At 51.6% G+C, this 23,796-nt stretch overlaps 1 protein-coding gene and 1 long non-coding RNA gene across 5 annotated transcripts; one reads left to right on the top strand and one right to left on the bottom strand.

The window, feature by feature from the left end:
- The first annotated feature begins 1,984 nt into the window (after nt 1-1,984).
- Nucleotides 1,985-14,106, top strand: LOC120384913 (zinc finger protein 586-like). Of its 3 annotated transcripts, none has more exons than XM_039504012.1 (8): nt 1,985-2,169; nt 4,117-4,185; nt 5,264-5,476; nt 6,111-6,133; nt 7,596-7,708; nt 7,996-8,028; nt 9,669-9,782; nt 10,182-14,106. In XM_039504012.1, the coding sequence occupies exons 1-8, from the start codon at nt 2,095-2,097 to the stop codon at nt 11,084-11,086; spliced, it is 1,545 nt and encodes a 514-aa protein (XP_039359946.1). In that variant the 5' UTR covers nt 1,985-2,094; the 3' UTR covers nt 11,087-14,106. The 3 variants fall into 3 exon arrangements, with proteins under 3 accessions (XP_039359946.1, XP_039359948.1, XP_039359945.1); XM_039504014.1 differs by having other exon boundaries at nt 7,593-7,708; nt 10,185-14,106; XM_039504011.1 differs by having other exon boundaries at nt 7,593-7,708.
- A 154-nt stretch (nt 14,107-14,260) lies between these two features.
- On the bottom strand, nt 14,261-23,320 carry LOC120384998. 2 transcript variants are annotated; one of them, XR_005589195.1, is made up of 4 exons: nt 23,259-23,320; nt 18,092-18,228; nt 17,699-17,846; nt 14,261-17,079 (listed from the first exon to the last, which is right to left on the bottom strand). It is a non-coding gene; the product is annotated as an uncharacterized LOC120384998 (long non-coding RNA). The 2 variants fall into 2 exon arrangements; XR_005589194.1 differs by lacking the exon at nt 23,259-23,320 and having other exon boundaries at nt 18,092-18,367.
- Between the last annotated feature and the right edge of the window lie 476 nt (nt 23,321-23,796).

Raw genomic sequence — 23,796 nt, 5'->3', positions numbered from 1 at the left:
TTTTAAAAGGAGCTTGCAGGACCATTAACATTGATTTTCAATAAGTCTTCCAGCACGGGGTAAGTCCCAGAAGACTAGAAGAAAGCTAACATTGTCCCAATTTTTAAAAATAATAAACCCAGGTAATTACAGGCTTGCCAATCTAACATCGATCCTGGGCAAGATAATGGAGTGGCTACTCTTGGACTGAATTAATAAAGAATTAAAAGGAGAGTAATGTAACTAATGCAAATCAATACGGATTTATGGAAATAGAGCCTATCAGAATAACTTGGTATCTTTTTTATGAGATTACAAATTTGCTTGATAAAGGTAATCGCATTGATGCAATTCACTTAGACTTCTGAAAGGTGTTGGACTTAGTACCACTCAACATTTTGATTAAAAAACTAGAACAATATAAAATTAACATGGCACACATTAATGGATTGAAAATTGGCTAACTGATAGATCTCAAAATGTAATTGTAAGCAAAGAATCATTGTCAAGTGGGTCCATTTCTGTGGGGTCCCGCAGGAATTGGTTCTTGGCCCTAGGCACATGCTATTTAACATTTTTATCAATGACCTGGAAGAAAACATAAAATGTTCACTGATAAAGTTTGCAGATGACACAAAAATTGGAGGAGTGGTAAATAATGGAGAGGACAGGTTACTGGTGGATGGATGGGGGGGGGGGGGGTTCTATCCTGGGAAGCAGTGACTCTGAAAAAGATTTGGGGGTTATGGTAGATAATCAGCTGAACGTGGGCTTCCAACGTGATGCTGTGGCCAAAAGAGCTAATGGGATCCTGGGAGACATAAATAGGGGAATCTTGAGTAGGAGCAGAGAGGTTATTTTACCTCTGTATTTGAGAGTGGTGCAATCGCTGCTGGAATCCTGTGTCCCGTTCCGGTGCTCATAATACAAGAAGGCTGTTGATAAATTGGAGAGGGCTCAGAGAAGAACCATGAGACTGGATACAGGATTAGAAAACACCTTGTAGTGACAGACATGGAGAGCTCAAGCTACTTAGGCTAACAAAGGTCAGGTTATGGGGTGATTTGATCACAGTATGTAGGTATCTATATGGGGAACAAATATTGACTAATGGGCTCTTTGATGCAGCAGAGACAGGTGTGACACGATCCAGTGGCTGGCAGTTGAAGCTAGACAAATCCAGATGGGAACAAGGCGCATTGCTAACAGTGAGGAGATTTAGCTACTGGACCGATGTACCAAGGAGGGTGGTGAAGTCTCTGTTGCTGACCGTTTTTAAATCAGCACTGGCTGGGTGGCTGTTTTCCTAACACATCCCTAGGAATTATTTGGGGAAGTGCTTGGCCTGTGCTGTGCAGGGGTCAGACTGGCTGAGCACGGCCCCCCCGCCCTTGGGATCCGCGACTCCGCTTTTTGCTCCGGTTTCTCACCCACAAGCCAGCTGGAGCCGAGCGCAGCCGCTCGCTGCGGTTGATCCGCCCCCAGGCGCTGATCTCCCGCAGCCGAACCCCCCTGGAACCGCTGCTCGGGCGCTGCTCCAGCTTCCCCCCGCACCAGCCGCTCCCCCGGGCTCCGGCCCCGCCCCGGGACCCCCGAGCTCGCCCCGCCGCCCCGCGGATCCTGGGCTCCGGGCTCCTCTCTCAGGAGCTGGCGGCACCGAGCGTCACGAACCCCCCTGCGCGGGCCCCGCCCGCCGCCCGGCCAATCCGGGGCGGCCCCGCCCCCCGCCCCGCCCGCAGCCCTTTGTCCGGCCGAGGAGCCATGGCCGGGGCCGGGGGCCCAGCGCGGCGGCTGCTCCGGCCCCGCCGGCAGCGGGGCGGCGAGGTGGGCGGGGCCGCGCGGCCGGGACACGGGCCGGGGGGCCCCGTGGGGGGTGCGCGGCGGGCGGGGCCGGGGTCGCTGGGCGCGGGGTGACCGGGCAGCGCGTGGGAAATCGGGACCGGGGCGGGGGGGCGAAGGCGCCTGGACAAGACAAAGCCCCAAATATCGGGACTGTCCCTGTAAAACCGGGAGCTCTGGTCACCCCACCTGGGGGGCTCTGGGGACACCCCTGCTCCGCGCGCCCGCAGCCGGGAACGCGAAGGGGTGTCGGGGGCCCTGGGGAAGGGCCCGGGAATGAGCCACAAAATCCCCCGATGCCGGGATGGAAACCCACCTGCGCTCGCACCCGGAACGCTGCAGATCTGGCTGGTGAGCGGCTCTTAGCCAGGAGCGCCAGGGACTAGCTTGACTTTAGCAAAGCTTTTGATAAGGTCTCTCACAGTATCTTGCCAGCAAGGTAAAGACGTATGGGCTGGATGAATGGACTATAAGGTGGATAGAAAACTGGCTAGATCGTCGGGCTCAATGGGTAGTGATCAATGGCTCCATGTCTAGTTGGCACCTGGTACCAAGCGGAGTGCCCCAAGGGTCGGTCCTGGGGCCGGTTTTGTTCAATGTCTTCATTAACGATCTGGAGGATGGTGTGGATTCACCGTAGCAAATTCACTGATGACACTAAGCAGGGGGGTGTGGTAGATACACTGGAGGGTAGGGACACGATACAGAGGGACCTAGACAAATTGGAGGATTGGGCCAAAGAAATCTGATGAGGTTCAACAAGGACAAGTGCAGAGTCCTGCGCTTAGGACAGACAAATCCCATTCACTGCTGCAGACTAGGGACCGAAGTCTGGGCAGCAGTTCTGCAGAAAAGATCCTGGGACGAGAAACTGGATATGAGTCAACAATGTGCCCTTGTTGCCAAGAAGGCTAACGGGATATTTGGCTGCATTAGTAGGAGCATTGTCAGCAGATCAAGGGAAGTGATTATTCCCTTCTATTTGGCACTGGTGAGGTCACATCTGGAGTATTGTGTCCAGTTCTGGGCCCCATGCTACAAGAAGGATGTGGAGAAATTGGAGAGAGTCCAGCGGAGGGCAATGAAAATGATTAGGGGGCTGGAGCACATGACTTATGGGGAGAGGCTGATGGAACTGGGATTGTTTAGTCTGCAGAAGAGAAGAATGAGGGGGGATTTGATAGCTGCTTTCAACTACCTGAAGGGGGGTTCCAAAGAGGATGGAGCTCAGCTGTTCTCAGTGGTGGCAGATGACAGAACAAGGAGCAATGGTCTCAAGTTGCAGTGGAGGAGGTTTAGGTTGGATATTAGGAAACACTATTTCACTAGGAGGGTGGGTGAAGCACTGGAATGGGTTCCCTAGGGAGGGGATGGAATCTCCTTCCTTAGAGGTTTTTAAGGTCAGGCTTGACAAAGCCCTGGCTGGGATGATTTAGTTGGGGTTGGTCCTGCTCTGAGCAGGGGGTTGGACTAGAACCTCCTGAGGTCCCTGAGATTCTATGAGTCTATGACACCCCTTCCTCCCCCTCCCTCCCCCCACAAGCTCCAGGTGTCCCTAAACTCTGCCAGAAGCTGGGACTGGATAACAGGGAGTGGATCTTGCCATAATTGGCCTGTTCATTCCCTGTGAAGAATCTGACACTGGCTACTGTCAGAGGCAGGACACTGGGCTAGGTGGACCATTGGTCTGACCCAGTCTGGCTGTTCTAATGTTCTTATGTGGGAGAAACAGCAGGAGCTGGGGATCGTGGGGCTGCTTGGAGCTGGGATCGGGGGTGTGGCCATGGGCGGGGGTCAGAGCCAGACTTTGGGATGTGTTGGTGTGAGGGGTCTGTAGATGTGGGGGAGGTTCAAAGCTGGGCCTTGGGGATGTGCCAGTGTGTGTGCAGGGGTCAGAGCTGGGGTATTGGGGGTGGTGGTTTGGGGGGATATTGGGTTTGAGGGGGTCCATGTTCAGATCTGGCACTTTGGATATGTTGGGGTTGGAGCTGGGGAAGTTGGGGGAATGTCTGAAGTTGGTTGGTTGGGATGTGGATGGGGCTGGGGAATGGTTGGGGCTCAGGTTTGGGTTGCATCCCTGTCACTTCACCAGGGTGTCCTGTGTCTTCCTTGGAAAACCTGGTTCCGCTCTCACTGCCCCCATGAGATCTTCCTCGCTGAGGCTGAACTGTATCTGGCAAGAAAGTCAGTCCCAGGGGCTCTGCGCAGGCATGTGCAGGGCAGGATTGGGCCCTGAAATCTGGAAGTTGTGAGGCCCATTGGAGCTGTTTGTAAACACCCCCCTCCCCCTTCTTGCAGGAGGCACCGGGAGAGCATCTGGCCTGTCTGCAAAAAGCCGAGGAGGAGCGGCAAAGTGCAGAGCTGCTGGTAGGTGCCCAGAGCCCCCTGCCGCTCAGGTTTGCCTGGGATCAGAGTGCCCTGAGTGACACCTGATGAGGTTCAACAAGGTCAAGTTCAGAGCCCTGCACTTAGGATGGAAGAATCCCATGCACTGCTACAGGCTGGGGACGGACTGGCTAAGCGGCAGTTCTGCAGAAAAGGACCTGGGGGTTACAGTGAACGAGAAGCTGGATATGAGTCAGCAGTGTGCCCTTGTTGCCAAGACGGCTAATGGCATATTGGGCTGCATTAATAGGAGCATTGCCAGCAGATCAAGGGAAGTGATAACTCCCCTCTATTCGGTGAGGCTACATCTGGAGTATTGCATCCAGTTTTGGGCCCCCCACTACAGAAAGGATGTGGACAAATAGGAGAGGCTGAGGGAACTGGGCTTATTTAGTCTGCAGAACAGAAGAACGAGGGGGGATTTGATAGGAGCCTTCAGCTACCTGAAGGGGGTTCCAAAGAGGATGGAGCTCAGCTGTTCTCAGTGGTGTCAGATGACAGAACAAGTTGGCCCTGCTTTGAGAAGGGGGTTGGAGTAGATGACCTCCTGAGGTCTCTTCCAACCCTAATCTTCTATGATTCTATGACACAGCAAACACAGGGCCCGTGCTGCCAGCCTTAGCCAGGAAAGCATCCCCACTGGAGCCCAGGGAGAGGGCAGGGTCAGACGTTGGAGCAACATGATGTGTTTAGGGTCCAAGAGGCTCCTGCGCAGGAGAGTGTCAGTCCGTGGCCCGGAGAGGCCCTGCCCAAGGGCTGCTCAGATATTATAGTGACCAGGTTCCTTTCTAGTCCCTAGGGGAGAGGGGGGGAAGGAGAGGAAATGTGGGTGGGCAGATGAAGAGTTTGGTTCAGTGCAATTTGATGAGGTTTGGGGAGAAAAGTCCCCCCTGTTACCCATGTGCATCTCACCCCGCCCTCCTTCCTCCACCCTTCCCGGCCTAACTGAGCTCCCATCACCCGCCGCATCAACCCTGTGTTCTGGTAAATAACTCCCCCATCTGCGGGGGGCACAGATCTGATTCTCCCGTTACCGAGCTGCCCTCTCCTTGGGTTGCAGAAACAGACTGAAGCCGAGAGGCAGAAGATCGTTGCGGAGTGGAAGGAGCTGCGAGGGTTCCTGGAAGAGCAGGAGCAGCTCCTGCTGTCCCAGCTGGAGGAGCTAGCCAGAGCCATTGTCAGGAGAAGGGACCAGGGCGTCTCCAGACCGTCCGGGGAGATTTCTCTGCTCGGAGAGGAGGGGCAGCAGCAGCCGAGGAGCCGATCCCCGCAGGTCAGACTGGCTTATGGCAGCGCTAATACGCTACTTCTCAGCCCTAGCTCCCAACGCGCCTCACAAGGTGGGGTCAGGGACATTATCCCTATTGTGCAAAGGGGAAGGTGAGGCACAGGACGGAGCAGAGTCCTGCCCACAGTCACACAGTGAGTCTGTGGCAGAGCCAGGGCTGGGACCTGGGACCCCTGGGGGCTGTAACCCCAAGACCGTCTCTCCTGCCCTGTAAATGTCTCTCTGCGTTTGCACTTTGAGGGTGAAATTCCCAGCCCCCCCTCCCCCCCCCGCCAGGCCCAAGGTCCCATGTCGTCCCAGGCTAGTGGGTTCAGTGGTGTGAGGGGGTTTGGGGGGGCTCTCGGCACTAGGGGGAATGTTCTCTTCCTGTAAAGTGCCTGGGGAGAGACTTTCCCCAATGGCGACCTCCTAGCAGGGACCCCTGGGCTTGCTGAGGGCAGACGTCCCAGCTGGGCGTAGCAGTGGGGGTGGGAGATGGCAGCTGTTCTCTTAATGTGAACCCAAGTGTCTGAAATTCCCCAAATACCCGCAACTCCAGTGGTGACTCCCCTGCAGAGCAGGAGGCCACCCTAGCCTGGCACAGGCCCACTGACTGCCTCTTCTTTCTCCCCCTGTGCAGGGTGCTGGACGCACTGAGAGCCGGTACGTCCTGGGCTCCGTTTCAGCGTTCGTGTGGAAAGCGATGGTTTAGAATTGGAATTCCACTGACTGCGGCGCTTCCTGCGCTGTGACACGCGGGCTGAATGCCTGAGATCACATCTTTCCTTAGTGGCTGCCTCAGGAAGGAGAGAGCCTCTTACTACCTGACAGCTAATGGGGGCTGTCAAACACAGGGCCTGTGGGCCAGACCCAGCCTGGCTGATGTGTTTACGAGGCCACATCACGTGTTCACAGTGTGCAGAATCTCAGCTTTTGTCTTTTAAAAAAAGGTTTCTAGCCTTCACGCTTGCAAAGAAACCTTCTGAAATGCAAAGGGAGGCGATGGTGCCTTCCTGTCTGCAGCGTTTCCGTGTAGACGCTCCCTATGGTGACGGGAGGGGTTGTCCCACTGGCGTAGGTGATCCGCCTCCCCACAGGCAGGAGCTAGGTCGATGGAAGATGCTCGTTTGGCCCAGCACTGTCTGCTGGGGCACTCAAGTTGGCTTATCTACGCTGCTCAGAGCTGTGGATTTTTCGCTCCCCTGAGCAATGTAGTTAAGACAACCTAATATTCTAGTGCAGACCAGGCCTGAGTCTGTGAAACAGCATGAACCCCGGCTCAGAGATGTGTGAACTCCCCTGGGAATCTCATTGGTGTGTCAGCTGAAATGATGTCGCTTGAATGTCCATTGCTGGTCTCTGTAGCAGGTGGGATGGGGAGGGGATGGGAGTGAAGCCCTTGAGAGGTGGGAATAGGGAGTTGCTGCAGGGAGGGAAGAACAGAGGAGAGACACACACACAAGGACGGGGGGCGGGGGGAGGAAGGCAGGGAAACAGGGTAGAAATAGCAGAAGTGGCTGTTTTCCCTTTGAGTGAAAAAAGCTGTGACAATGAAGTACTTTATAACTAACAGGAATTAAAGCTTTCTATATAAAGGGCAGATTCCCGCCCTGGATCTTTGTGCCTGGGTGTCCCCAGTTTATTCCCTAGCTTGAGGACAATGATAAGCGGGATACAGGCCCTCCACCAATGGGGCTGACACCCCGGGAGTCACTGCTTTAGCTGAAGTTCTCCGGGCTTTGGGCATTAAATGGTCCAGGTTCAATCCCTGGGGAAGACCTGGGCTCTGTCTGTGCCCCTGTGAGCACATGGGACACGCCCACTCTCTGGTCTCCGTCTCCTCCCTTTCCACATATCCCAATGCGGGTGCCCCTTGGTACTGGAATAACTCAGGGTGGAGGGTGGCTCAGCACCCCAGCGTGTCCCCGCGAGGGCACCAGAACCTGTCTCCATTCTGGGCCCCAATGGCTCCCCACATCCCATCTCTCTGGGCCCATGGAGCGCACCAGGCTGTGGGCAGGTGACATCTCAGACGATAAAGCTCAGATGCAGGTTTTCTGGAGTTTGGGGGTTTCTGGGATTGGGAATCGGACCCATGTCTCACCCTTCCTGCTTTCCCCAGCAGGGAGGACGGGCCGTTTCAGAAGCCAGAGCCGGGGTTTGCGGAGCTGGAGAAGAGACTCAGCGATTTCTCTCTGAAAAGTGCCATCCTGCAGGAGGTGCTGCTGGGATTCAAAGGTGAATTGGAGTTTGGCAGCAGCATCCTACTGGTAAGAGGGACCCTCGCCCTGGGGAGGAGTCAGGGGCTATAGTGTGTCGCTGACCCTGGGCTCCATCTCAGCCCCAGCTCAGGGAGTTCCCCTCGCCCATGCGAGTAGCCCTGTGGGGCCGGCTCTGCCTGAGTTACCAGCCTCGTCCCGGGTCCCCATCTCATCATGAAAAGCAGGTACGTTAGTAACCAATAGGAATATGCCCATGAGTGCGAGGGCCTGAATTCTCACCTCTGCCTTCCTCTCCTTCCCCAGAGACTCTGCGGCTGGAGCTGGAGAACCACACAGGTACGTTTCTGTCTCTCCTGGGGGGGTTCTGACCAAGAACCATGTTAGCGGCCGGGGATTGCTGCCCCCAGCCCGAGATAAACCTGGAAGCGGTGGAGCAGTGACTGCCCAGGTCACTCCTGCGGTGAGGTCTGGGGGGGTCAGAGTGAATCCTGAGCTGAGTGGTGCATTTCCCTTTGAGAAAGGAACAAGAACCTGAGTGATGTGAAATGGTGAGACGAGGCTGAAACACCCACACACGGTGCAGTCTGCAGCTGTAATGAGCGGCTGAAAAAGGCCCCAGGGCGGCAGCAGAGTTTCAGGAGGGAGGGGTTGGAACCCTTGTCTAGCTGATCCTGAATGCGAAATGGGGCTGCTATAGTGTGTACGGACTGGCTGTGAAGGGAAGAGGGCACTGAGCTGTGTGGGGCTCGTTCTGAAGGAGGAGGGGGCTTCGCTAGTGGAGATCAGTGTTTCTCTCACTTCACACTGGGGAGCCTTTCGTTGAGGTAAAGAATTTTTGCAGCTTTCTTACAGCTTGGAACAGTGGGAGGGTGGGATGGAAAGCGGCTGAGGACCTGGACGCGAAGGGGGTTAGGGCCAGGAGAGGAGAACACAAGGAGTAGGTGCTGTGGTCCCAGGATGTGAGGAGGGCGGGGGGGAGTGTGGAGGAAGAAGACTAATGGCCACCAGGGAGGGAGGGCAGGTTGGGGGGATCTGGGGCTGGGGAGTCCCAGCCCATGAACACAGAATCTCTGCCCAGGCCCCGTTGCCTTGGTGCCGACCCTCCATTTTTTTTAGTCCACTTGCACTTTCTTTGATGTATTTTTTATATTGTTTTAACCCTTGTCCTCCCTCCACTGCTCAGTCCTCCCCCTGCCCACCTCATCCCTACCCACTGAAACCCTGGACTCTGTTCCTGCATTTCATCCCTGCCATGGGACAACCCCTTCCCCGGCGGGAAGGGGCACTTCCTTGGTGATGGCACAGGATGGTAGCGAGACTTCTGGGAACTCGGAGGATATCGCTTCCCCCTCCCTGTCTGCAGCAGCCACAATCTCTCTTCCCTGCAGGCTCCTTGGATCTTTGAGCTGGTCCCTCTTTCGGTCACGTGACCTGAATCTTATTTCTCGCATTCTCCTTTTCCAGAAGAATTACAGTCAGTTTCTCCCAAATTCTAATTCCCTCGTCCTCTCCCCACCCTGGGGGACTTTCATACTCTCTCCCATTACTCGTAACTCGATAGAGTCCGTTATTCCCCCAAATGCACTTTCTTGACATCTGATAATTCTGAGGTGCTGTATTTGGTGCTGACAACATTCCTCACGCGAGCTGAACCCAGCCAGCTCGTGCTCAATGGTCCCTGTTTCCTGAGGCCTCTCCTTCGCACTGGACACCTCTGTTGGGGAGAAGAGCACTCAGGGCCACTCCTCCTCTCTCTGCAGTCTCCCCTTGGATCCCCTTGATGATGAGTGTCTGGCTGTGTGTGCTCCCAGCAGAGATGCAGATGGTTACGTTCCCCCATTAGCAGTGTCCTGCAGCTTTGGGCACTTAGAATTTCACTGGTTTATAATGAGCTGGGGTTAAAACCACACAACACTGTTTGTGACAAATGTCCCACAAGTTCACCTGCCCTCCCTTGTTTTCTTTCCCCTGAGCAGGGTTTCCAGTTTCCAAACCTGCTGATGTCTCCCAGCTGGAACAAGGGGAAGATCCATGGGTCCTGGGTCTCCAGGGCTCAGAGGAAAGAGAGATCCAGGGAGGTGCCTGCCGGGGTAGGAATCAGTTCAACAAACTCAAAACTTCTTGGTGTCTGAAGAAAAGAGCTGGGATCCCTCCGAAGACCTTGTGAACTCTAAGTCAGGGCTGTCCCCAGCATGTGATAGGTCCTCATGAAGGAGGTCACAGCTTCCCACTCATCCTCACTGACACCTGGCAGTAGCTCCCTCCCCAATCTCCCTTCCCCCTCAGTGTTCGCATGGGATGTGGAGGCAGAACGGGTCTCCTCTCTCTTCTCTGGGGAAAGATGGGAGGGGTTCAGCTCCTGCGGGGGGTTTTCCCACATCTCTCCAGCAATTACTCTCGTTTGTTTCCCCCTTTTCCCATCCCCTGAGGTTTCCTTTCTGCCCAGCACCTGCAATAACTCATGCCTGGATTCCCTCTCTCTATCCCAGCAGGTGAAGGGGCAGTAAGTAAGAGCAAGGAGGAGAATCCTCAGCAGAAAGATCACGAGCTAGTGGAACCACCCGGGATGTTTTCAGAAAGATTTGAAGGGAACGTTCACTGGAGTCATGAGCGGAGAAAAAGTCATGAGAGTCAGCAGGGAAATCAGCCAGGGGATTGTCGGGGAAGTGGCAAGGATCTCCAGGAAACCACAGCCCAGCAGAGAATCTCCCCAGGAGAGAGAAAAAACACCTGCACTGAGTGTGGGAAAACCTTCAGTAGTCGCTCCAACCTTATTACACACTGGAGAATCCACACGGGAAATAGACCCTATAAATGCTCAGAGTGTGGGAAAAGCTTCAATCAGCGTTCAAACCTTATTAAACATTGGAGGATCCACACGGGAAATAGACCCTTTAAATGCCACGACTGTGGGAAAAGCTTCACTGACAGCTCAAACCTTACTCAGCATCAGAGAACCCATGTGGGGGAGAGACCCTATAGATGCTCAGAGTGCGGGAAAAGCTTCACTCGGAGCTCAGACCTTATTAGACATGAGACAATCCACACGGGAGACAGACCCTTTAAATGCTCCAAGTGCGGGAAAAGTTTCAACGACCGCTCCAACCTTATTACGCATCAGAGAACCCACATGGGGGAGAGACCTTATAGATGCTCCGAGTGCGGGAAAAGCTTCAGTGTGAGCTCCAGCCTGATTACACATTGGAGAATCCATACGGGAGAGCGACCCTATGAATGCTGCGAGTGCGGGAAAAGCTTCACGCGGAGCTCAGACCTGATCAGACATGAGACAATCCATACAGGAGACAGACCCTTTAAATGCTCCAAGTGCGGGAAAAGCTTCAATGACCGATCAAACCTTATTAGGCATCAGAGGATCCACAAAGGACAGTAAACTCATTGACTAGGGCTGGCCAAAGATGCTTTTGCTAATTCCCACAGAGACCTTTAAGGCTGTTTGCACCAGCTGTGTCACCACATGCTCTGAGCTGCCCCACTTCTGCAGCTCACCCTTCTTTGGGGTGAATCCCAGGGCCCCTTCTATCAGCTCCTGATAGTGGAGGGGATGGTGTCCCCCACCTGCCAGGAATATCCATCAGCCCCAGCTGGGGAGATAGCGGGTGACCTCGACTAGCTACGTTGAGATGTAATATGCCTAGGCCATGTCTCCACTAGGATTTTCCATGGAGATAATTAGCTCAGGTTAGCTATCCTGATGTAAAACATAACGACTCTTGCAGTGCAGCCATAGCCCATTATCTAGCATGTTCCTCCTTGACCTAACCTCCATCACTTTTCCTAGCCTAGACAAACCCTGGGTATCATGGTCCCCCACGGTCAGCAGAGCGATTGTCAGAGGCATTGAGTTCCCCCTTGGAGACAGATTGGATATGTCTACACTCCAAAAACTCCTGCAGCAGCAAGTCTTAGAGTCTGTCTGGGTCTGCAGGCGTGGGCGTATGCTACAGACCTAAAAATAGCCAAGAAAACAGATGAGGCTGGAGCTTGGGCTCTGAAGCCTGGGGACGGAGCCTTTAGCGCTGTAGCATGAGCCAGAGTCGAGAGACCCAGGATCTGAGAATCGCTGCCACTTTGTTTTTTGGGCAGTGTAGACATATCCATAGAGTTTATTCTGCCCGCATTCCACCGCTCCACCTCCCAAAGCGTCATGTGATGCAACGTTCTCGGCTCTCTGATTCAGGATCACATTGTGATACCTACGTGCAGACGCGTTAGGGCGGGAACTGAAAGAGTCGCAGACCTGGAGCAGGAATTTGAATGAATCCCAAACACTGAGTAATTGTTCTGTGCTTTCATCTGCGTTTTCCCCAACTGGCAAAGCTGCTTCTGGGCTTTTTCCGGCTCAGCTGGGATTGTTGCTGAGGGCAAGTTTGGCTGTTTTTCTCCATTACGATGATGCTAAAACGTTTGTAAATAACCTGATTGAAAAATAACGAGATGGCGCTGAATGAATCACGTTTGAACGGATCAGAGGACAACACAATGGGAGAATCTGCTGTCCTGATTCTGAGTCATCAGGTATAGCCTGCTCTGCCATTTCAGTTTATATGAAACTGAAAGTGTCATATACCCCTGGCTATGGTTGGTTTCTCTCTCTTTCCTGAAGGCCAGTTAATCACATAACTGGAGAGCAGTTTTGTTAAACAGAACGTAGCTCGGATTTAGTGGGGACTTTGAGACAAATGGCCATTTGCTAAAATAGTCATTTCTTGATCTTTGTTTTCTCCTTGCCCCTCCACGATGATGTGGCCCATGGGGGGAAGTTCACGTGCAGTTCAGTCATCAGGAGAGGTCATGCTTCAGCCTATTGGACGTGCTACCATGGAAACAGTAGTGACTCCGAGATGGTAAATAACAGCACACCCCAATCTGTGCAACTGACTGAAGTAACTGACTACAATCACACCCATGTTCAGCTGGGTGAGGCGGTATCGTTTCCAACTGTCTGGGAAGAGCATTCCAGAGTAAGTGACTGAGAACTAGGGAACTGTATATTTGGTTCCCAAAGGAGTTGAGGCCCAGGCCCTTCGCATTAGGAAGCTATTTCCTTCCTAATCAGGTTCATGTTGCCTGCTTTTGGGGAAACACTGTCCCCGTCTGTGTAGATGTGGAGGAAATGGAAGTGGCATTTTTGCTGAACTTACCCTTTGTTCATGTTGCAGATGGGTATAAAATGAACTCCGTGTTGAATGTGGGGTAGTTGCGGAATAGTGATTTTTGAATAGATACCCCCACTTTTGGTGGCTTGCAGGGATTCTGATGCAGTCCTTAATTTAGACCTGTGCCACCAGATTAAAGAAACAAATTGTAACGCTGCTGAGATTTTGGGTGGTTTGGTAAAGGATTCTACTCCAGAGAAGTGTAAATTTCCCCTGACCAAGGCCAAGGATTTGGCAGGCACTCGGTAATAGCAGGTACCACTGGTTGGTTTTCACCCCAGAAAAGGACTCTGTGGTGGCCCAGGTAAAACTGTGTTTAGAACACCCCTCCCTAGGTTAATGGCATTGAGTAAGGTCCCTGAGGATGCCGTAGATAAACTGGGAACAATTGTCCTTTACCAAAAGGCAAAGAAAGAAGCAGTTAGTGCCTTCAAAGGACGTTCCTTCCCCATGGATCCCAGGCTGGCTCCACTGGTGGACAAGAAGGACTTTCATGCTGTGTAAGAGATGATAACCACTGAGGGAATGGATGTGTTAGATTCCAAGTGCAGACAGCCGGATACATAAATGTGGATTCTCTGCTTTTGTCTCTTAGTTTTGCCCTTGTGCTTTATGCATTTGCATCACTTCTCCGTCACGTCCTGCTAATTTTGAAAGATTAGAAAGTGTGAAAATAGAGTAGAGGTGCTTGTTCTCATGATGCAGACCTTCCCTTTCACCAATATTTACAGCAGAAGACCAAGAGATAAATGAATTCAAAGAAGCGGAAGACACTTATGTTGGCACAGAATGCAACTTTACATGAGACTCATTTGATAGAACTGGGAATTAAGAGAAAACTAACACATACAAGATTTCGCAATCTTCGAATATGTTATTGTTACCAATGGAAATGAAATTAAACATGAAGTTAATTATTGGTTAAAGAGTAAGACACTAATTTTGTGATAACATGAATTATACTGGAACACTGCGACTTTACACTGGTTCTCTTTTAGTATAGGAAATGGTGACTAATCTTTTCAGGTATATTTGATGTAAGATACATCCTTTGGACTAATAAGTTTTGAAGAAAAACCTCACTTCAACGGTTGGAGTGGGGGGATACAAGAGAGAAATAGTGTATATGAGAGTACTGACCCAGTGTTTAACTTCAGACTATAACAGCGTTTAAAAGAGAACTGGATACATTCATGGAGGTTAAGTCCATTAATGGCTATTAGCCAGGATGGGTAAGGAATGGTGTCCCTAGACTCTGTTTGTCAGAGGATGGAGATGGATGGCAGGAGAGAGATCACTTGATCATCACCTGTTAGGTTCACTCCCTCTGGGGCACCTGGCATTGGTCACTTCGGTAGACAGGATACTGGGCTGGATGAACCTTTGGTCTGACCCAGTACGGCCATTCTTATATTCTTTATTTCGACAAGCTCTAAAGCAAATTTTCTGTTAAGTGGAAATTGCTTAAGGAGACAAGTAGTGTAATCTTTTACCCAGTTAGTCTGCAAGGGTCACTGAGTTCCCTACTTCTCTTGTTTGCAAAGCAAAGGCATGACATCAGTCATGAGATGTGATGCTTTCTCAGGGTGTCCAGAACTGTAAGTCACCCCTCTGGATCTGGTTGTGCTATCCAAAGTGACAACTCCTTGCCACTCCAGTTCGTTAGATTCCACAGGATGCCACCAGTCCTAATTGTGCCTGGCAGGTTAACCCTTGTTGTACTTCAGTCCCCAAACTCTCCAGAAGCATCTCCCTGCAGCCTCCAACCCCTGGTCACTGTCACAATTACCAAGTTCGCTGTCTCTAGAGAGAGTGTACCACCAGTTTGCGTGATTTAACCAGAATTCATACTGTGTTTAATATAATAGCACTGACATGCTTATGATAAAACAGAGAAGATTATTAACCGAGGACAGTAATTTAAGAGATATTGAGCAAGAATAATAGAGACAGAAATGGTTACAAATCAAACAAAAACATAACATGCTTCTAAGTGACTAAAACGTAACAAGCTAAAATCCTTGACTAAAATAAGTTTCTAACTAAAGAAACCTTTTAGCATTACCCACTGGGGTGGAATACACCCCTACATGCTATTGTAATAATCTTTGTACAAGATGAACACTCATAACTTGCTGCTCAGGAATATCATGGTAAAGTGCATATAGTGTTGTTATATGTAAAGTTATGAACATAAAAATCGTGACTGACGTGCATTTCCCAGGTAAGTCTGGGGAGTGGTTAAATCAGTTTCTCAAAGACAGGGCAAGCCAGGTGTCAACAAAGCTGATGGACAATCACCTACCAAGTGACCAGTCTTTGGCAAGGAAGAGAGGCAGGGACAGAGGTCTGTGTATGAACAAAGAAACAGCCTAGAGTCTCCTTCCTCTAGCAGACTGCCTGTTTCTTGGTCTCAGATGGAAATGCTTTACAAAAAGGGACTGAAAAAACAAAAAAAAGAGAGGAAGATACCCCAAGCCTCTCTTTTCTCTCTCTTTCCTTGCCCACCTCATTCTCTGCACCTTAGAAGTCAAAGGAAACCACCAATGGGCTCTGCAGGAGGGGTCGTGACCTGAAAAGTTTGGTCAGTAATGCTGCTAGAAACATGGTAAGAAACTTTGCTTGAATCTAATATACAGGTAGTTTGGTAAGCTACGCACAAGAAAACATTTTATCTTTATTTTTCTTGTAACCACTTATGATTTTTGTGCCTCATTACTTGTACTCATTTAATCTATCTGGTTGTAGTTAATAAACTTGTTTCGTTGTTTTATCTTATCCAGTGTGTATTTTAAAAGTGTGTGGGTAACTATTTAAGGTAATAAGCTGTTGTGTATTTATTCCCTTAAAAGAATAACAGACTTAATATATTTGGACTGTCCAGGAGAAGGCTGGGCAGCACAAGACTACATTTCTAGGGGGAAATCCTGGACTGGGTGTGTGGTGGGGGTCTCCCTGCAGTATAACCCAGGCTGGTAAAAGCCAGAGTTTAGTCCAAGTGAAACTAACAGCCTGCAGTTACACAAACACATCTGGGAATGACCTGCATGGTGGCAGGCTGTTTGTGAGCAGACTAGGTTGGAGGCTACAGCAGCAAGGCCCCCCAGGTTATGGGGCAGGAGTGACATAGTCCTGCATTGGTCTGGATTGTACCCTGGTATGTCACACCCATCCACATGGCAGGGTATCCACCGTGCTTACAGACGTCCAGTGGGTTGTGAAGGGAGGGTTAGCGCTGTTCTAAGAACTGAGTTACTGGGCAGGCATTGACCCTATAAGATGAGCTAAATTATCAGGTATTGACAGAAACTGTGTCCTTGCTTCTCAGCAGTTTCTGTCTTTTCTGCTGGCTGAATTTTAACTCCTTCCTGACAATTCCCTCCTTTTGACAAATCGAACTTTTAAGGGAGATAAAGTTAATACTTTAAATACTTTGATATGCATGATCTGTTTTAAGGTTGCCTGAGGAAGGTGGGAGAGGGGAATTGGAGGAAGGGGGTAAAGGTAGGAAACATAGTAAGATTTTTAAGCATGTGTTTGAAGTACCCACACATGACAAGAGAGGTTAGTAACACAAATATAGAAGCAGCAGCAGCTGTTGGTTGGACAATTGCCACCAGGAGATGGGGCTGTAAGATGAATTATGAGTAAAATCTTCCAGTTGGGTGATGGTTTGATTGGAGAGCTGGACTTGAATGCGACTTTTGGTGACATGGTTATGAACGGTGGTAAACGCAGACGCAGCAGCCAGGACCACTATGAGAAGTAGCTCCTTGGCCAGCTGAACTGGTGTATTGTCCAGGTATAGATTGTTATATTAGCGAGGAGCTGTTGTCATTCCAGTGAACACATGGCCGGGGAGGTGCACATCACCTAGGGTAAATGAGTCAGTAATCTGCAGGCACATGGAAGCGTTTGCCTGGCACTGCAATGGTTTGTACATGTAATAAGATGCAGTGTTGATGAAACACCACTGGGTAGAGGATACTTGTACAGCAGCTTCACCATCTGCAAGAGGAAGGACGTCCACAATAAGAGAAGAGGATGAGGTCAAAGGGCGAAGGGTAGAACAGGAGCACACGATGTAATTGTCTGTTTCTGTGCAACAGGCCGAGGTTGTCATCAGTGTAGCATTGTCAGGGGATGGTGTCAGGTATCCAGACAGCCCTACTTTGTACCCCATATTATTAGCCACATATTCAATAGACTTGAAACGGAAAGAAGAAGGAAACACATGAGTAGGAATGGCAGAAGGATACACAAGAAGGAAATTGAAGGAGGAGGGTGAGTCTGGAGGAATTACTGAGGCTACTATTAGTTGTGTAGCGATGCCTGCAATGTGGGCAAGAGTGGGGGAGGAAAGTGTATGGGTCAACCCAGGCATACAGCTAACATGGGTTTTTGTTGTTGGGTTTTTTTTTTTGCAATGTTAAATAGAGTGTGAGCCAGCATATCACAAGCACGACCTTTAACCTGTGACTTAGCCAGGTTTACTATAGCATTTGAGGTTTTTGCAATGATTTTGTAAAAATCCTCTATGGCTACATCTGTTGCAGTCAACACATAAGATAACCCGGTGTTGGTATGTCTAAGGGCTTGGGTGGTTTGGCCTTTGTCCCACCATTTTGTGATCTTGCATTCCGAAATTGGGGGGTTCTACCTGCGTGTGCCCACATCCCCTGAAGCTAAATACCCAGTTACAGTCCAGATGGGGTGAGATGCAGGGAGGGAGCCAAAAACGGCTCCCGGGCTGTGGTAATCGGATTGAGACCTTGTAGCCATGATAGGTCCGGTCTGGGGGCCAGCCAAGTGTCTGGTTTCTTTACCCATTCGCTGCTGCCTCCTGTAGGGAGTTGCACATACTGGCCAGCTTTGAAACAGGAATCTTGTGTAACACGTACCAAGGGCAGATCCCAGGAGGCTGCATCGGGTATGTTTGCCAGGAGGATTAACGTGGGGAGTCGCATTTGTTACCTAAAAGGATACAATATAAACAAAATGAATGTATTTATACATTTGAATTCTGGTTTCACGAACCCATGTTGGAATTCCTTGCACTTTCACAGAGGTGTTTGTATGGGCCAATACCATGACCTGATTTTCCCCCTGTACCCTTCTGCCCAAGAGGGGGTTTCTGGAGGGTCCTGGGCTTAAGAGGGTCCACTTCTACAAGGGACCAGTATGCCTTGCTGAAGTAAAGAGTAAATAATATTACCTACCATGTCCATGGCCTCAGATTTGAGGGGGGTTTTCCTTGGTAGGTGGAGGAAGTTGACTGGTAACCTGGATGGGTGGGCAAAGATGAGCAGGCATCGAACTGGAATAGAGCTGATTTTCTGCCCAAACAGAGGGGAACCTGGAACATAATTCTTGGAAAAGGGTTAGCTGTAGCCCAGGTAAGAGCCACCGATTTGGCAGTGCAACAGAAGAGAGAAATGTATCATTGCGGAGGGGGATGGTATGAGTACGCATACGTTTATCAGTAACTGCTCTGAGCAAGGTCGCAGAGGGCATCCGTGCCCAGAATAGTCCCCTCTGCATTTGGAGCTACATAAGAAGAGACTGAAGAAGAGATTAGGTTCTACAAGAAGAGGGGAGCTTTTTGTAAGCCGTGAGTTGTGCACCTCCTACCCCCCAAATAGTAACGTACCGTTTAGTAGTGGGGAGAGGGAGGTCAGTAATGGAAACAGATGCTTTCGTGTCCACGAGAATTGTGCATGGCCGGCCCCTTAGCCATGCTTGTAAGTGTGGCCTTGAGGGATCGATATCTGCATCAGCAATACTGACAGACAAGGGGGGTGGATCCTGGCGAGCCATGGAATTTAAACGCCTGGCATTTCCCCTTTACTCCGGTGTGAGAAGGGTTGGCAGTCGGTTGAGACACCGGGTGGGGCTGTTGTTGGTTACCCAGGGTTATTTGGCTTGGACACCCGGCTGCCCAGTCTCTCTGCACACAAAACCCTGGGGGGTTGGGGGCAGTGGGGGACAGGACCCAGACCAGGTCGGAAAGGCAGTGAAGCAGGGATTCGACTGGCCGTGATTCTGTCCCTGACTAGGCTTTGGGGGTTTGCGCCTGCAGTTCTTTTGGGTATGCCCGAGACACCCACAATCACAACAGATTACATTAGCTTCTGCTGTTACCACAGCAACACGAGTAGACTTGCTCCTTATCTCTTTGGCCTGTCTGGTTCGCATTCCGAGGCCCACACACAGATGTATTCATAATCAGAGCCTGGGGTCACTCCCAAATTAAGGGCTGTTTGCAGGTGGGAGTTAAAACCTTCCTTTAACCTTTTTTTAAATGCCTGATTAGGTTTTTGGGGGGGTCTGTAATGCCTGCATTGCTGGAACACATCTCCCTCTTTCTCTCACAGTACTGAGAGGCCAGCTCGTCCTGGCCTTGTGCGCAGCCCACGATCAGTCCCCAGCAGCCAGCTCCGTTCCCCAAGGCTTCTTGGACAGCTTCCTTAAACCCAGTGCAGGCATGGGTCATATCAATTTCAGATTCAAATTTAACCTAGGCCCAAACGCCGTTTCAGTGCCCTTCTGTTGGGATCTTGGCCCATGATAGGTCGGGATTTAGCTTTTGTTAAGATATAAAGATCCCTGGGATGTAACATATGGGTGGTAACCATCTGGCTTATTCTTTTCCAGAATATCAGATTTGGGTCTTTGGCCTTTAAATCAGGGAGATCTTTCAGCCCCGCATTTCCTCTGTGCTGAGAGGAGTGTACTTCTAAGTATTATGAGCCACTCTGTTTTCACATGTCCCTGACCACCAAGTGGTCACTTGGAGAGGGGCCAAGGGGACACTCGCACTAAATTCCGGGTTAAAGGGGGGGGAAGAGGAGGAGGAGGAGGGGGCCAATTATCTCGATTGTCCCCTGTGTGTGCCAGGTTCCAATTTTGAATTTGTTTCTCAAGGTGCTTCCAATTCATTTCGTCTTTTATCAGTATCGCTGCTTGAGTCACGGTCAGTAAAATTGCACATTGTATTGTTGCTAGCATATAACAGAAGGGTAGAGAAGGTGGGTTTTTTAGTTTTGCTTTTAGAGCCTTGTGTTCTGCTTCAAGCTGACTTAGCTTAGGTTGAAATCTACCTGTTGATTTAGCGCTGATGTAAGAGCTTTTTGGCGTGTTTCCAACTCTTGTAAATTTCTTTCATATCCGCAATACATTATTACGATCCCTAATCTTCCTTCTGTCTGACCAGACCACCACAACACACTATCCATCATACTCAGACCCTCATTCCAGCCATCTTTTGCCATTATCTTTTGAACCTTCTCATGTTTCCCTTTCATAAAATCAATGAGTCTCCCTCCCATGGAGGGCATCTCTGATGTTCCCAGGGGCCAGTCAATGAGTTTCCCTCATGTAGAGGGTATTATTTGTGCACCCTGGGGCACACCAACGAGTCTCCCCACCCATGGAGGGTATCATTGATGCATTCTGGGGCAATTCATAAGACATTGTATCCCAGCTTCCTGAAACCCATTTACATGGTGCTTGGGGGGACACACTGACTGAGCACACCCTTGCACTCAGCTTACTGCAGCACACACCCTGGTGCTCAGTACCTGGCAGTGCCGCCTTCGCCTCCCCCGACCCCTGCACCCCAACAATCACTGCAGCACGCACCCTGGTGCTCAGTACCTGGCAGTGCCGCCTTCGCCTCCCCCGACCCCTGCACCCCAACAATCACTGCAGCACACACCCTGGTGCTCAGTACCTGGCAGTGCCGCCTTCGCCTCCCCCGATCCCTGCACCCCAACAATCACTGCAGCACACACCCTGGTGCTCAGTACCTGGCAGTGCCGCCTTCGCCTCCCGACCCCTGCACCCCAACAATCACTGCAGCACACACCCTGGTGCTCAGTACCTGGCAGTGCCTTCGCCTCCCGACCCTGCACCCCAACAATCACTGCAGCACACACCCTGGTGCTCAGTACCTGGCAGTGCCGCCTTCGCCTCCCCCGATCCCTGCACCCCAACAATCACTGCAGCACACACCCTGGTGCTCAGTACCTGGCAGTGCCGCCTTCGCCTCCCCCGATCCCTGCACCCCAACAATCACTGCAGCACACACCCTGGTGCTCAGTACCTGGCAGTGCCGCCTTCGCCTCCCCCGATCCCTGCACCCCAACAATCACTGCAGCACACACCCTGGTGCTCAGTACCTGGCAGTGCCGCCTTCACCTCCCCCGATCCCTGCACCCCAACAATCACTGCAGCACACACCCTGATGCTCAGTGCTTTCCCACAAACACAGTCTCGTTCAGTCCTCTTGCCTGTGTGTCCTAAAAAGGGGTGTGGAGGGGTGCCTCGGGGAGTCCCAAACCAAGGTATGCGCTAGAGGTGGTAAGTAAAAAGGTCCTCACCTCTATCCCTGGTTGTGAGAAAGACTCTGAGGATTCCCGATCACACCCTGCTCGCTGCACCAAAACTGTCGGGCAAAGAGGTTCTTTTCCCCAAGAATCAGGCAAGCACAGACAATACTGAAGGGGGTTTATTCACAGTACCGGGAAGACTGACAAGCAGCTTCAAAAATATGGTGCCACCATGTCCTGTTATATACATTCTCTTATCAATTCATTTGCATTTATCTGTACATACAGAGACAGACATTGTTACAAGTCGAGAAAGAACCCTGAACAAAGATAAAAATAAGAACAGTACGTACCTATAGAGGTCATCTTAATTGCATCAAACGTCTATGGCTACCTTGCCGGGGAAGGAGGCGGGGTGGGGGTGGGGGCTGTGATGGGCTGCCAAAATCTTAACAACCGGTTCCCTATAAAAAGTTCTGATTTAAGGGATGTGCCACAGTATGTATATTTTGTACCAATAGGGTTACCAAACGTCCTGTATTTTCCCGGGAGAAATTTTTAAATTTTAAAAATTCCTCCCGGATGGTGATTTAAGAACCAAAAAGCCTGACATGTCTGGGAAAATACGGCTGTATGTTAACCCTACCTAAAGTACTTTTTAAAAAGATGGGCCTGAGCTAGAACTGAGCTCCCTTTCACATGTGTGGGCCCTGCCACTCCCTGGGGGTGTGCTAGGGTGACCAGATGTCCTGATTTTATAGGGACAGTCCCGATTTTTGGGTCTTTTTCTTATATAAGCTCCTATTACCCCCCACCCCCATCCCGCTTTTTCACACTTACTGTCTGCTCACCCTAGGGTGTGCACATGTGTGGGTCCGAGCTGCTCCCTGCCCCCCTCATTGAAGCAGGTGTGCAGGGTTACTGCCCTGGGAACTGCAGGGCACCAATGGACGTGGGGCCGGCTGCAGACAGGAGCGTGGGGCAGGGTTAGCTGGAGGCAGGGAGTGCGGGGCTGGCTGGAGACAGGAGGTTGGCTTGAGGCAAGGGGGTGCAGGGTTGGCTGGAGATGGGGGGTGTGGGGCTGACTGGAGACAGGGCAGGGGGTGTAGGGCTGGCTGCGGGCGTGGCAGGGACTGCCTGCGGGCAGGGGGTGCGGGGCTGGTGCGGGCAGGGCAGGGGGGTGCATTTATTGAATTTCATCTTGTTGATATCGAGGTCATTTTGTAGAGTTGTGATATGGACCGTTTGGAGGAGAGAGGGGGCAGTCTAGGGATGTGTCCAAGGAGGTGCTTGTGATGGGTTGTCACCCCCAGGGTGCAGTCTGGGAGCTGCGGGAACCGCTGCGCCCCTCTACAACACACAGCTGGCTTGGAGACCCAGCCAGCCTCACCAGGCCCTGTTATCACCCAACATGACAGCAGGTGGTGCCACTCACCCAGACTGAGCTACCTGAGTGCAAACAGCAGACACTAGCCAACTTCCCAGCTCCCCAGGCATGCTCCCCCCTCTGGAGCGTAAGCAGTGATGAGCTGCCAAAATCTTAACAACCGGTTCCCTCCTCACCCCATAAGGGGGTCATGGCCCACCCCTGCCCCCGGGACTCCGGCCCCATCAACCCCCCCACATTCCTTGATGCCCCCCTGGGACCCCTGCCTCATCCACCCCCCTTCCCTGTCCCCTGACTGCCCCCCACCGCCCCATCCAACCCCTCCTCTCATTCCCGATGGCCCCCTGGGACCCCTGCCCCATTCAACCACCCCTTCTCCCTGTCCCCTGACTGCCCCTGGAACCCCTGCCCCTGACTGCCTCCCACCGCCCCATCCAACCCCTCCTCCTTCTTGACTGCTCCCCCGGGACCTCCCTTGACCAAGATCAGGACCCCATTGTGCCAGGCACTCCACAGACCCCAACTGAAAGCCGTGCCTGATCATGCCCAGTCATCGTACATATGCACAGTAAGAGACGGTTCCTACCCCAAATCTGACCACCTAAATAGCCAGAGGCTATTTTAACCCATTTGACAGGTGGGTAAACTGAGGCATCCAGAGACACTCACGCATCACTCCTCCCCATCTCTTGGGTCCCCTTCCAGAACACCCGTCAGTCTTCGTATAAATCCTTCTGCTGGAGCTAGGGAGGGGAAAGGGTTGTTTTGAGAGGGGTCTTCTTATGCCAGAAATAAGATGGCAAGGGAGGTGATCCTCACAGGAGGTACCCGTGCTGGGGAATCAAAAAGAGAGGCGTCACAAAAGCATGTGCCACCTGCCCTGGGTTGGAGAATGCTTCCCATTGTGGGTTTAGGGTGAAAAAGGCTCCGAGCTCGGTGGGTCCTGATCCGTTTTTGTTGCTGTCACTCACACAATGCTCTCCTTATTTCGCCTGCCCACTGGCTGGGGCGCCTGGGGCCAGCAGAGGCATTGTCCCCTGCAGAAGCAGCAACCTGCAGCCCAGACCAGAAGGAAGATTTATCAGCCCAACTGTGGGAGGGGTGGCTGGGAGTCAGGACTCCTGGGTTCTCTCCCTGGCTCTGGGAGAGGAGTGGGATCCAGTGGTTAGAGCTGGGGGGGGGGAGGCTGGGAACCAGGACTGCTGGG

The sequence above is a fragment of the Mauremys reevesii genome, linkage group 17, assembly GCF_016161935.1.
Source record: "Mauremys reevesii isolate NIE-2019 linkage group 17, ASM1616193v1, whole genome shotgun sequence".
Lineage (NCBI taxonomy): Eukaryota > Metazoa > Chordata > Testudines > Geoemydidae > Mauremys > Mauremys reevesii.
This window is presented reverse-complemented; position numbering and strand designations above follow the sequence as displayed.

Coding starts and splice junctions, on each gene's coding strand:
- LOC120384913 (XM_039504011.1), top strand. CDS start 2,095: ATGAGCCACAAAATCCCCCGATGCCGGGATGGAAACCCACCTGCGCTC. Junction 6,134..7,592: donor GCTGGACGCACTGAGAGCCG/GTACGTCCTGGG, acceptor TGCTTTCCCCAG/CAGGGAGGACGGGCCGTTTC. Junction 9,783..10,181: donor CCAGGGAGGTGCCTGCCGGG/GTAGGAATCAGT, acceptor TCTCTATCCCAG/CAGGTGAAGGGGCAGTAAGT.